At 45.1% G+C, this 14,534-nt stretch overlaps 1 protein-coding gene across 1 annotated transcript in view; it reads right to left on the minus strand.

Annotated features, from left to right (window-relative positions):
* The window catches only part of RNF213 (ring finger protein 213), a 119,657-nt gene that overhangs the window by 38,185 nt on the left and 66,938 nt on the right, over positions 1-14,534 (minus strand). The window contains exons 27-36 of the mRNA XM_068977509.1: positions 14,245-14,438; positions 13,644-13,799; positions 9,417-13,022; positions 7,158-7,294; positions 6,651-6,746; positions 5,661-5,779; positions 3,223-3,342; positions 2,600-2,716; positions 1,881-2,057; positions 1,488-1,626 (exon numbers count right to left, since the gene is read on the minus strand). Of these exons, the coding sequence (XP_068833610.1) occupies positions 1,488-1,626; positions 1,881-2,057; positions 2,600-2,716; positions 3,223-3,342; positions 5,661-5,779; positions 6,651-6,746; positions 7,158-7,294; positions 9,417-13,022; positions 13,644-13,799; positions 14,245-14,438 (4,861 nt within the window). The remainder of the gene's footprint in view (positions 1-1,487; positions 1,627-1,880; positions 2,058-2,599; positions 2,717-3,222; positions 3,343-5,660; positions 5,780-6,650; positions 6,747-7,157; positions 7,295-9,416; positions 13,023-13,643; positions 13,800-14,244; positions 14,439-14,534) is intronic.

Consider the following 14,534-nt stretch of genomic DNA (forward strand, 5'->3'; position numbering starts at 1 on the left):
GATGGACAGGCATGCTGCAGTACATGGGGTCACAAAGAGTCGGACATGACTAAACGAATGAACTGAACTGAAATGAAGATTAGAGGTAGAACTTGAAAGGTCCTTAATTTTACCTCTAATAGACAGGAATTAGTTCATTGAAAAGGCCAAGTAGTATTGTTTTATTTTGTTACATTCTTGTTTTCCAGAACAAGTCATCTATGCTCTACAAATAAATCAAAGAATGACCAAATTCACTTGAAAAGTATGTCATTTGAAGAAAATCAGTTGTGAATAGAATATAATAAAGAAACCAAAGTAAACTCATTTCACATTACATTAAATAAGAAAGCATGTCTTTATCTAAGTCACTTCAGTTGTGTATGACTTTTTGTGACCCTATAGACTCCTCTGTCCATGGGATCCTCCAGACAAGAATACTGGAGTGGATTGCCATGCCCTCCTCCAGGGGATCTTCCCGACCCAGGGATCGAACCTACATCTCTCACATCTCCTGCATTGGCAGGCACGTTCTTTACCACTAGTGCCACCTGGGAAGCCCAGCAAATGTAGGAAGTTCAGTAAGTGAAGGGGTGGTGTCAAGCGTACATAGAAAATACAGATTTTTAAGAAGCATTTATCTAAAATCCACACAGAGGAACCAAGAGAAACAAAAATAATTCCAGGTCCAAATCTGATCCTTCAGAAGTTACAACAGGGAAAGAAATGAAAAATAACTAGAGAAAAACATAGAAGCAGAAAAGCCCTACAGTTACAAAACCAGCATCAGTAAGCTCACATGGTCAATTCAACCTAGATGTTCCCACATGTCCTTCTTGCCAACAGTGTGGAGATACATCCCGGCTGAATCCAAGCCTCTGGATGAGTTAAGTGTTTTCCTGGAGTCAAAGAAACTGAGGGCCAGATTGGTGAAGTCCCAGGTCTTAGATGACCTTGCAGATGGGGTGGGTGGCATCTTCCACTGCCCGCCGCGGGATGCAGAGCAATACCCTCTCCCTCAACCATACAGGTTGGCATGGACTAGTCTTGAGCACAGCATCAAGGTTTGTAGAAAAAGGTTTGTATTGACCACGGACAATAAGTGAATACGTTGGGTCTTATTTTCGTGGTTATCAAATAACTTCATGCAGGAGGTCTAGGTAAAAAACGTTCTTCCCTACATATCTAACACCTCTTTAATTTACCAACCTAAAAGGGCAACCATGCCTATGGTGATGCACATGGTGGTAAAAGTTTACATCTGATAAGAACAGATGTTCTGGTTTTTGTTTGTTTTTTTGCTATGAAAAAATTTAAAACACACAAAAGTACAGAATAGAGTCAAGCAAACGCCATACAACTTACCACCCAGATTATCTTGTGCTCTTCAGAGAAAAAAAGTCGATGGCTCTAAATTTCTCAGAGGTTTGGAAGGAAGCAGCCCCTCAGCTTGGAGAGCCCTGCGCCCAGCCCCTCCCCGCCCCCGGGGCTTCCTTTCCTGGCAGTACCTGAACGTGCCGGCCTCCTGTAAAGCGTCCTGATTGGAGGCCTCCCTCACCACCCAGTCCTTCACATTGCAGATAGCGTTTTCTTCCTGCTTCATTAATAGGACGTAGAGGCGCATCTTAGCGACCAGCAAGAAAGTGGCTGTGGAAAAGCAGAGCAGACGTGCATTCAGCACATCCCTGGGCATCGAACAGTGGGCCCAGCATCCCGGACCCATCCCAGCAGGAAGGGAAGCCCGTCTCCTTCAGCCAGGCCGAGTCTACAGAAACCCAGAGGCACGCATAGATTGCCAGAGAGCCAGCTGCTGCTGGGAGCCATGGAGAGCTACAGCGGGGAGTGACTCAGGGACTGATGGAGGAGCTCGGTTGGGGTGTGGACAAGAGGGGCTCCCACACCTCTATACTCACTGTCTTCGTCTAGGAGGCTGAGGAGGATGGACACCCTCTGAACGCTGCGCTGACAGTCCTCGTTCTGGTCTCTGAGCATGCCCACAGCACCCTGAATACAGCTTCTCAGCAGCCTGGTGGTGTCCAGGATCTGCGTCTGTCGACAGACAATCAAGCCTTCCATTTCTGCTACTTACACGTCAAGAAAAGCCAGGTGATGGCAGAGATGAGGTCCAGGCACTGGGTGCAGGGGCACAGTTTTCCTCCTGCCCAAGCTCCCACCACATGCCCTTGTCAAGTTCCTCTGAGAACCACTGTGAAGGAATTCCCTGGAGGTCCAGTGACTAGGACTTTGCACATTCATTGCCGTGGCCCTGGGTTCAATCCCTGGTCAGGGAACTATTAATAAGACCCTGCAACCCATGTCGTGTGGCCAAAAAAAAAATCCACTATAAGACAATCCTATGTGCCTGGAGACCTTATCAGTGGTCAAGCAACAGAGCAAAACTGTCCAGGGGACACCAGGAAAAGCCAAGGTCAGATCTGCTGCTGGTGATCCACCTGCACTCACAGAGGCAGGGAGAGGAGTGCTGGGCTGAGCCCTGGCCAGCTGAGTCCACTCCTCGGACCCCTGGGTGTAAATCTAAGGAAGCGGAGCCCACAGCCTGAGGGCTTAGAGGGCTAGAAAGAGTGAGAATTTATATCATGTTCTGGTCTGGAGGCTGGGCTGGCGTTCATCTCAGGACTTACTGTCTCCATTTTTACCTCCGCCACTTGCTGTGATGTGACTGCCTCAGTTTCCATCGCCTCCTCACCATCTTCTTGGGCTCGGCGTCCCACCTCCACTGCAAAGAAGTAAAACAATGGAGCTACTGTTCAGAGGCAGAAGTGGTGGTGGGGAACACTGGCAACATCGTGTGCGTTGTATGCTGGGGAATCTATCCGGGTTTCCCTGGCACCAGCCTCAGGAAGGGGCTCCAAAGGAGAGACCGTCAGTCACACAAATCAGCCTCCACTAGCCCACTGGACGTGGTCTACCAGTGGCAACCCAAGCTTCCATCCTGGGCTCAGATGGCTGATTCGGAAGCCAGGGTAAATAGAATCTGACATGTTCCACAGGTACCTGCAAAGACCTTGTGGAAATACTGTCTTCTCCTGGCCTTGGAAGCAGAAGACAGTGCCCTGGATTCATCAATACTCAGTTCAGCAAATGTGTCCCAAGCTCTTGCCAGGGGGCAGGTGTTGGACTAGGGGACAGTATCCTAAGCACCTGTCCTTGTAGCAGAATGCACACCTCCTGGCTTCTGCTCCCACCATCCTACCTCCCCGAGGACCTTTTCTGCAGACTCACCCTTAGCGGGATCTTCTGGTTTGAACAGCTGGCTGATGGCCACATCCTGCAGTTTAGTTATGTCTGAAACCATGACTGTGGACCTCCGGAGGTCGTCGATGTGCACAGAATGCCACAGCCCTGGGAAAACAAGCCCCAGAATCTTCCCTGTGTCCTCTGGTTTATTCCTGACAGTTGTAAGCAGGGATACACCATTGTCCTGACGTTTTAACATACTATTGAATGAATGATTTGTATCCTAAAGTCTAATCCCTTGAATATACACAGGAAACATATAGATGTCATGCTACAGATGTTAACAACTTTAGCATGAAAATCAGTTTTAAGAACTGAAATGACTAATATAAAAAAGTATTTAGAGAAGGCTCATTATTCTTTTATAAATGTATTATTAAACTTTCTGTATCATAATCAGTAGAGGGGTGTGAGACACCAGCAAGGTTTGCCTCTTATTAACTATGAAATTATTAAACTAAACTATTACTTGCCCATTTGCTAGAATACCAATTTTCTCATACAGGAGATTCCTTGGAGATTCTTTGGGATCAGGTCCCAACAAAACAAATATTACAATAAATCAAACCACACAAGTTTTTTGGTTTCACAGCATCTATAAAAATTTTGTTTATACTACACTGTATTTTATTAAGTATGTAATAGCATTATGCCTCAAAACACGATGTACATGCCTTAATTAAAAAATACTTGGGACATTCCTTGTGGTCCAATGGTAAGGAATCCACCTGCCAAAGCAGGAGACACAGGTTCAGTCCCTGGTCTGGGAAGATTACACATGCTTCAGGGCCACTATGCCTGTGCACTGAGCCCACGCACCCTAGACCAGTGCTCTGCAATAAGAGAAGCTACCACAATAAGTCTGAGCACCACAACTAGAGAAAGCCCAAGCATAGCAATGAAGACCCAGGGCAGCCAAAAGTAAACAAATAAAAATACGGCACACACATAAAAGAAAACAACCAAAAAATACCATATTGCTAAAAAATGCTAACCATCATCCTAGCTTTCATCTAGTCGTAGTAGTAACACAAAAGGTCACTGATCAGAGGTCACCATAGCACATACAATAATGAAAATGCTTGAAATATTTTGAGAATTTTCTCAAACACATGAGATAATTCAGAGACATGACGTGAGCAAAGGCGTTCAGAAAAATGGCGCTGAAAGACTTGGCACAAGCCTTCAGTTTGTCAGAACAGCAGTATCTGTGGAGTGCAATAAAGCAAAGTGCAAGTAAACAAGGTGTGCCTATGTAGTAAATATTTGGTGAGTCTTCATCAGGAAAAAAAGAGAGAGATTAAAGATAGCATTTTCTGGCCCCAGAAGCAGGCATTAAGTATCCACACATTCATAACAATGCTAGTGGGAAATATCTCTCTGCATTATCCATATAGTAAAAGGGGAGGAACCAGAGATTAACCAAGCATGTATCAACAAATAATGAAGTATTGTATGTTGTAGCATGAGTCTGAAGATGAAGTGTTTTTTTGTTTTTTGTTTTGCATCAATCAGCTTTAAGAACGGAGAAGGCAATGGCACCTCACTCCAGTACTCTTGCCTGGAAAATCCCATGGACGGAGGAGCCTGGTAGGCTGCAGTCCATGAGGTCTCTAAGAGTCAGACACGACTGAGCGACTTCATTTTCACTTTTCACTTTCATGCATTGGAGAAGGAAATGGCAACCCACTCCAGTGTTCTTGCCTGGAGTATCCCAGGGACAGGGGAGCCTGGTGGGAGGCCATCTATGGGGTTGCACAGAGTCAGACACAACTGAAGCGACTTAGCAGCAGCACCAGCTTTAAGAAATCTAATTGCATTTGAAACAAATACAGTTGAGATTATGTGTGTGTGCTCAATCACTCAGTTGTATCTAACTCTTTGTGACCCCGTGGACTGTAGCCTGCCAGGCTCCTCTGTCCATGGAAATTTTCCATAGACAGAAATTTTCTGGAAATTTCCCAGGCAAGGAAATGGAGTGGGTTGCCATTTCTTCCTCCAAGCGATCTTCCCAACCCAGAGATCCAGCCTGCATCTCCTGTGTCTCCTGCATTGGCAGGTAGATTCTTTACCACTGAGCCACCTGGAAAGACCACTGAGATTAACATTAATCTTCTAATATCAGACTTTGTACATCATAGGACCAAACAGTGGCTTGGGGAAAGAATCCAGCAGCAACGTAGGAAACTGCCTGCAATGCAGCAGATGTAGGTTTGAGCCCAGGGTCGGGAAGATACCCTGGAGATGGAAATGGCAATCCATTCCTGGAAAATCCCAGGGACAAAGGAGCCTGGTGGGCTACAGTCCATGGGGTCACAAGAGTTGGACATGTCTTAGTGACTAAACCACCACCACCACAGGACCAAATTAGAAATAACTTAAATATTATTATACAAACATATTTATGAATATTTCGGTCCTACCTCCATGGAATCCTACATAGGACGTTCCACTTCCCATCCGGGACAGTTTTGTGATAAAATTGACTAAGATATAGTTCTTATTTCCTTGTATCTTATTGATTTCATTCATAGCAGAATACCTATTTTAAAAACAAAAAGCAAAGACAAAACAAAACAAAAAAAACAAAGAAAATAAGCAAAATGAACATTGCAAAATGGCTAAATGGTGTCCTCAAAGAGGTCAAGTTTCATCTCACTTTTTTTTTAAACTTTAAGTAAATTTCACACCTTCATGCTTGTTATCCTCTCTTTTAAGAGAACAGGGGCAAGACTTCTCTAAATAGTCTCATTTCTTTCCCCCATTCCTGTGTTCCTCTCCTTTGAAATGGCATTTTTTATTGAATAGGAACCCTCTCTTATAACGCTTAATAAGCTTGGTCAGACGCTACTAAGGGTAAGGGCAGTGCTCTTGTCCATTTCAAGAAACAGAGTTCTGTGCACAACCAAAGGACAAAGACAATCATGATATGAAATATGGCTTCCAATGCTTTAGAAGGTCCAAAAATTACTTTTAACATCAAGTAATAAGGGGATGCAGTTAATTCTAAAAGCATCAAATTTCCACTACAAACAACTTAAAGCTGTCAAATAAATACAATTGAAAGCATTTAAATACCATTAAGGCCCCTGAACTTGCAGTAAATTCATATCTCATAATTTAAAATGAATAATGACCAAATCATGTCAGCTAAAATATGTTTCAAGGATACTCTCTTATATCCTGCTAATATTCTGTTATTTATACTTCTTGCATTGGCTATTTTTCCATTGTTAAGAGCCTTTTCTCTCTTGGTTTCTCTAGTCCATATTTAGGGGAATAAAAATGGAGAATAATTTTTATTTCTATGTTTATTTTGATACTATACAGTTTTTAAGGAAGAAATACTTTAGGAGCTCCTGAATAAATCTGGGGTATCCTATGTAGTTTCTGAGAAAAAGAAAAAAACATACTTCGCTGAGGCGATGAGCTGAGCACTCTGACTTCCATCTTCAAAATCTGTTTGAATAACAAGAATTTTACAACTGGCTGTGTGAGCTAAGCAGTTTCTGAAAGAAAAAGGAAATTATCCAAGTGAGTTTTCTGTCCTAAAAGTTGGTGATAATATTCTCCAAAGTGATGGGAAACATAAGGGGTATATAGGAAAACTATTCAAGTGGGATTTTCCCCTGTAAGGTGAGTAGACATTCCAGTGGAGAGAGAAAAAAGCCCCAATAGATGCCTCCTAATGAGACATAAGGATGCTGGATTCAAAAAGGATGTTTTCACAGAGGATAACCGAGATCAGGACACTTGGAGAAGTAAAACGTGTCCTTTTCAGAGTCATATGTTCTCAAGGTTCACTAGCCAAAGCTGGTTAGAAAACACCCGTGGTTAATAGTCACACATATGAAATACAAATACAAAGTGGTTGATCCTGAGGAGGGAGAGGAGCGGGAGGGGAGGACAGGGATCCTCACCGAACTTCCTTGAGGAAAGAGTACTCGGTGTCAAACTGTTGCAGTGACAGGACGGTGAGTTTCCCAGCCCAGTCCTTTACTTCTGATTCTAAAAGTTCACAGTCATGACTGGTTAGCAGCCTGGAGAACGTAGTGATCTGCAAAGGCAGGAAATTACAATCATTCCGTGGAATGCAAGAAAGCGTTGTCTCCTAGATTCAGATCCAAGAAACATGAGGATGCTCAGCAAATATCTTCTATGGGCTCTTCATTGTGCAGTTGGTACACAGATCCAACTGGGAGTCCAAACCCAGAGGAGTTTTCTAACATGAGGTGGTGCTAAGGCAAACAGAACCTACAGGATCAAAGGTATTGGAGAGAAGACTCATTCTGCCCCTAAGATGCCTTTGAATCTTCTTCCTAGATTCCAACATCTTTTCCTGCTTTGAACCCTGCCTTAGCGCTCAGAACAAATACCACTTGTCCTTTGCAATCTTACTTCAAACTTTCCGTGGAGCCGGCCATTGAGGTCTTCCCCACATCTGTTAACCAAATCTCCCCTGCTACTGGATCACACCACACAGTGCAACCAGTATACTCCTTAAGGGCACGCTGCCAGGTCCTGAATCATTATCTCCAGGCTGGCCTTACCACTGAGCTTCCCATTCCTATAGCCAATTGATGACAGACTACCTAGATGTTACAGGAACATCAAAGCCCATCCCAAATGGAATCCGTCATTGCCTCCACCAAACTTGTTGCTCATAACTAGTTTGTGATTGGCAGGAAAGCTATGACAAACCTTGACAGTGTATTAAAAAGCAAAGACATCACTTTGCCAACAAAGGTATCACTTTGCCAACAAAGGTCTGTATAGTTAAAGCTCTAGTCTTTCCAGGAGTCACGTATGGTTGTGAGAGCTGGACCATAAAGAAGGCAGAGTGCTAAAGAATTGATGTTTTCAAACTGTGGTGCTGGAGAAGACTCTGAGAGTCCCTTGGACAGCAAGGAGATCAAATCAGTCAATTTTAAAGGAAATCAACCCTGAACACTCATTGGAAGGACTGATGCTGAAGCTGAAGCACCAATACGTTGGCCAACTGATGTGAACAGGAGATTCACTGGAAAAGACCCTGACACTGGGAAAGATTGAAGGCAGGAGGAGAAGGGGACAGCAGAGGATGAGATGGTTGGATGGCATCCCAGATGCAACAGACGCAAAGTTGGGAAAACTCTAGGAGATGGTGAGAGACAGGGAAGTCTGTCATGCTTTAGTCCATGAGGTCACAAAGTCAGACACAACTTGTTGACTGAACAACAACAAAGATGTGATTAACCAAACTTCTGGTCAACCAAGGAAGAAACCATGGAGTCATCCTTAGCCTCCTCCATCTCCCAGAGCTCCTATAAAGAATCAATCTTTATCTCTGTCAACATGAATCCTTACTATGTCTCAACTGCACCCATCCATCCTTTGACTGAACTGGTACTGCAGCCTCACTACTGGTATATCTTATCTGTGAGTCTTTTTATCAGACTTTTTTCCCTTTCCTCTCTCAGGTAGTGGGACACATTTCCACACACATTTATCCATCACTCCCTTTACACAGGAAAGCAAAGCTCCTTGGTGCCACTGAAAAGACCCTCCATGAAGTCTCTCTGGCTATATCTCACTCCTATCTCTCAGAACTTAGGGCCTTGAGCTTTGGGCTTCAACAGTAATTAACTCCGGGTTTCCTGCAAAGACTGGGTGTTTTAAACCTTGACATCCTTGCTCAAGTAGGACCCTCTGCTTATAATACCTTCCAAATCATACTTTACAATCAGCTTGATGGTCACCTCTTAAAGACGAGTTCGTGACCTCATCCTAATCTGTGTTGCTACTCATTGCCTTTGTGGATAACACTGTCATAGGATATCAACAGTACCCACTCATGTCTTTAAACCTTACACTGTATGCTGACCAAGGACAAGCCCTGTGCCAACTCATCTTTATATCCGCAGAGTCCTGAGTGCATTACTCAAATGTGGTATTTCCCTTGTTGAACTGAGTACTGTGTACAGCACGGCACAAAAATGGGCACTCAAAACTTGGTAACACTAAACATGTAAAAATATGTAGGTCTCCTTTCACTTACCACAGAGAGGAACCAAAAGTCTCAACACGTTCATTTTTGGTTCCTATACACTGACTGGCAAAGAATCTTGAATTCCTTATGCTAGGAAGTCAAGGACCCAGAGGTGAAAGAGGAAAAGGGTAAAACACAGAAAGATAATCACCTCTGTGAAGATGGCATGGTGTTCTGAATCCATTGTGCGAAGGTGAGCCTGGAGCAAGTCTGCAAAGGAGTTATGCTGCTGCCTGTAATAGTATTCTTCCGACAGGGACTGTGCAGTGAACTGGCCTAGTGCGGAAGCATTCAGCCGAACCACAGCATCAGGGGTGGCACAATCCAGCAGCACTGACTTGGCCTGCTCAGAGACTTTCTGGTAACGTTCACCAGTCAAGGCCTCGTGCCCCAGCTGCTCTATGACCTGGAGCACCACAGAGGCACATGTGTCTGAGTGGTACCCAATGAAGACGTCAGAAGGGCTGTATTTGGGTCTGGCTAGAAACTGCTCAGCTTTCACATCTATAAACTTCTCCACCCAGACCTTGAGCTCTTCCACGATATTCTTCTGCCATTTCTCCAAAACAGTGTTGATGTCCAGATAGTGCTTTTCCAGCCGGTTAATGAGGGGGATGGGAAAATGTTTGTAGACGACATCTTTCTCCTCAATGACTATCAAGCGGAAGTCTGGGTGAACCCGACATTTGACCCGATGGGTCCCCAGACCAAGGTCCACGTACTTCTGACCACCGAGGTAGACGTAGTATTGATTGAGTGCATCGTAGAGGCTCTCATAGAGGTTCTGCAGGTTGAGCAGCACCACCATCTTGCCAGTTTCCATGCAGATCTTTACTCGGTTGATATTTCGGCAGATCTGGGTATACTCTTGATCTTTGGGAAAACTGGATCCAAAAATAATCTCTGGTTGGTCTGTTTTGAAGAATGCCTGCTGCAGGATCCGCAGGGCCACGTAATTTCTGGTCAGCACAAGCAGGTAGCGGGACTCGGAGTCATCCAGCTCTCTGCCATGCATCTTCTGAAGATGGCCGTATATGTTCTGGTGGATCAGCTGCATTGTGCTGACCTCCTCTGTGTACTTTGCCTCAGGTAAATTGGCTGAAAAGATGTCCAGGGCATGAATGTCGTCTTTGCCACTGAAGTTCCGAAGGACAGCTTGTGCGATGTCTTGAGGGGAAGGCTCCTTATTGGAAGCTTTTGCTGCAGCAAAGACCATTTTGATGAGACTGTAGTAGTCACGAAGCCCAAAGAATTCCTTGTCCTGCCTCTTACACACTGTTTCGTAGGCTTTGGCAAAAGATGTGAAGTATCCTTGGATTTTTTCTTGGACAAGGCGCTCTGAAGCACAGATTCCCTTGGCACTCTCAATGAGCTCTCTTTCGTTGGGGCTGCCACGCGACACAAATATACCCCGGTTCATCTTGGCGGGATCCAGGGCCCAGTTGGAAATGCCTATGAAGCCAACTTTTTTGTGGGGGGCAGGATCGTCTTCAATACATCCATCTTCCAGCAATGGGTGCAGCGCCTTCAGGGGCATTTTGGGTGAGTCTTCCGCTAGTCCAACCTCATCTAACACCACCACGGAGACATACTGCTCAAGGTCCTTCCCCTGCTGGAAACGGGCACACTGCTTGAAGGTGCCTATGATGCCCTGTGGGGTGGAATGTGGACTACACTGGAATGACACCAGATGGACCTCCTTCAAGTGCCGGAAGAGGTCCGAGTGTGCAGCCTGGCCTTGCATGGCGTCTGCCACGATGGTCTTGGCGAGAGACTTGGAGCTGCCGGGCTTGCCCACCAGGAAGAGAGGAATCTTGAGCTCAATGCAGATAACCATCATGAAGACGTTCTCCTTCAAAGCCAAGTTCCTGGCGATTGTTTTCCTCAGAGATACATCATTCAGAAAAAGATCCTGGGTTCGCGTTATCTCATCTAGGATAACCCTGCTGTCATTATATGGTGCTGGAAAGAACTTGCAGATAGCTTTCCGATAAGATTCCTTCTTCTCTAAAGAGGCGTGGTAACATACCCCAATGGCCAGAACCAAGGACCAGAGGACAGGATCTCTCTCAAAGTCATTTTGGATGACCCCAGTCTTAGAGAGAAAGGAATCCAGCTTAGACAAGAGCATCTCACTGTGGTCGTAAAACCATTTGAAAACTTTCACACAGCGTTCTACATCCCTGAGGCTGACAAAGCTGCACTCATTTTGTCTTTTCCTCATGAAACCCTGAGAGGCAGAAAGCACTTCCGTGATTACATGAGTCTCGCTCTGCACCATCTTGATGGAATTCACCAGTCTCTGGACAATCTGATGGATGTAGAGCTTTTCTGCAGAGTCATTCAATTGTCCAAAGTCCCACACCAGGGGGATCAGGCTCGGTGGCAGAGCATGGACACGGTACACCAGCTGCCTCAGGGGGATGGAGCCAAGCCTCTCAGCCGTTTCTTCTGCACTAACCCTGTACCCCAAGCCAGCTGACTCCAGACGGCAGATCATCTTCTGGGTGTGCTTCCGATAAGGGTTGCAGGCTGCAATGATATGCAAGCCAGAATTCTTAGCCAGGGGCTGGCCACCCACTGTGTGGTCACACAGGACCTCTTTGATGCAGCTTATAGCCTCCGTGGTGTTGGCTTCATCGAAGAACAAGATGGTGTCCAACTGATGTTGGGCCTTATTGAAGCAGGCCAGCTCTTCAGCATCCCTGACCTTGGAGTAGATCATGTTGGCAGTTGTTCCTCCGTGGACCTTGACCAACTTCATGGTTTCAGCATCAGCACCCCCACGCCTCAGGTCACTAAGGAATTTAATGAGTCTGGTTTTCCCGCAGCCGGTTTCTCCCATGATGATGACGGGGATGCCGCACCGGAAGCGCATCTCAATGGCAAGGATCTTCAGCATATTATCCGTGGTAAGCTCGTATGTTTCATCAGGGTCAGTGGCCCACTGGATGCCCAATGCCAGGCACAGCTTTTCAAGTTTCTCATGTCTGGGCAGCTGGTCAAAGTCAACGTTGAAGGGCACTCTCTGAAGCAACAGTCCCTGGTACAGTTGCTCTGTCATAACATCCTTCTTGATTACTTTCCCACTCAAGCGGTCTATGGCATCAACACCACCGTTCTGGTTGGACCGGAAATGGAAACCTATAAACGTCATGGATGTGTGGTCACTGTTGAAAAAAACGTATGGGTGGGGCTCCGACTCCCACCTCTTCCGGAGAGAGAAAGGGGCGAGGTCTTCTTCTTTGACCCCATCCATAGTGAATGTGTACTTCCCCGGACTTTGGTCAGATGTGTGAAGTGTAGGTGTGGCGAAATCTCGGGCCATGAAGATCATGAAGGTGACCACAAAGTTCTTGAAGCCCATCAGTGTGTCTCCAACAAAGGTGGGATCACAGAAGAGAGAGGCCTCACAATCTCGAAGCTGGTAGTTCAGGAACTGAGCAAAGTTCCAAAGTTCTGACCAGGATGGGTTTATCACCCCGCAGTAAATCAGGAGGTGTTGAATGCATTCGCCAGGGCTGCCCTCAACAGAACCTTTTCGGTACTGGAATGTGTCTAGGTTTTCTTTCTGATGGAACCGTCTTAAATATTGGTAAGGTCTCTGGAATGTTTCACTACAGAATGCTCTCAGATCCATTCCTGGCTCTTTGTAGCTCTGCTGAGGACCCAGCTCCATGTTGATCACTTCTTTGGGAGGTTTGCAGGTCACTTTGGGGAAGACATCTAGAAAATTGAACTGGGGGACAAGTGCATTCTGGAAAGGAGAGACACAAATGAAATGAGTTATGGCTGAATTTCCCAAAAAGTGCTTTTGTGTTTTAATCCTCAACATGGTCTACATGGACCTTTATGAAAAATTACTTTTCATGAAGGGATTTCTGTAGATACCTCTTTGCATGAGGTGTTACCTTCTGCACATTCAGGCATGGTGTGAGCTGCACTTGTAAATAACAAAGCCCTTTTCTGCTCAGCCTCTTGGAAATAAATCTCTCCATCAAGCACATACATGCGTGTTTGTGTGTGTGTATGAGCATAAAACTCCCTTCAGTTAAGAAATTAATATAACGGAAGTCTCTTTCCCATGTTGGCTGTCATTAAGAAAGATAGTGCTTCTCCTAGCACATGAATTTTCTGCATTCCAATCACCACTGGCATTTAACCCAGACACACAGCACTCACCCCAAAGAGAACAAATCTAAGGTACTATTAATTAATAAAAGAATCTTTGTATTCCATGCATTATTTAAAACTAAGTTTAAAGATTTTTCTTTACTAACACTGCACTCAGCTACTCTGCTAAGGCAAAAGTGGGGAATCATAAGCATGAATAAAAGCGCCTGCCCCCACAGCAGCATGAGAGTGCCCTGATACACACCAGCTTTGAAGGCCTTCGTGGCAAAGTCGAATTCCTTTCTAGGATTTCAATGATATATAAGTGACATGGGTTCCGAAGCCACATCTTCCCATTTATATCCATTAAGTACTGGAGAATGAGGAGTTTGAAAAGAAACACCCAAATACCAGTCCGCACCTAAGGATAGAATCATGTGGGTCTGTAAATACTTACACAAAAAACAGCAGTCCTCCCAACCCTCAGGACCTTCTTATTCTGCTCTATTTTACGATGATACTGAGTATCAATACATGGAGAAAGAAGAAATTCTTCATACTGGAGATAGGGTAGGGCAGGATGTGGAAGCTGTGTCTTTCCCTATCCAGCCATTCAGCTAGAACATGGGGGCAACTTACTGAAGTGAAAGTGAAAATGTTAGTCGCTCAGTTGTGCCTGACTCTTTGCGACCTCATGGATTACAGCCTGTCAGGCTCCTCTGTCCATGGAATTCTCCAGACAAGAATACTGGAGTGGGTAGCCATTCCTTTCTCCAGGAGATCTTCCCGACCAGGGATTAAACCTGGGTCTCCTGCATTGCAGGCAGTTTCTTTACTGTCTGAACTATCAGGGAAGCTCGACTTACTGAAGAGGTCATGTCAAAGTGGAATATTATGGGTCTCCTCTGATACGTGGCATCCAGGAAAGGCAGAAGGGACCTCAGGACTTCGTTCTCATCCACCTGAGGGTCAATCAATCGAATAACTTTTAGAGGCACTTTTGGTCCATTAAACTGCATTTTCAGCTGGTCCTGCAACCTCTTCACAAAGAGAGACCTTCCTGTTGACGTGAACATATAAAAATTAGGTGCCAGGGCTGCAGATCAAGAATGAGAATGTCCAGAAAAATCACTTCTCTTTGTACAAAATTCAAAAC

This window comes from Capricornis sumatraensis, chromosome 8, assembly GCF_032405125.1.
Source record: "Capricornis sumatraensis isolate serow.1 chromosome 8, serow.2, whole genome shotgun sequence".
NCBI classification, from domain to species: Eukaryota; Metazoa; Chordata; class Mammalia; order Artiodactyla; family Bovidae; genus Capricornis; species Capricornis sumatraensis.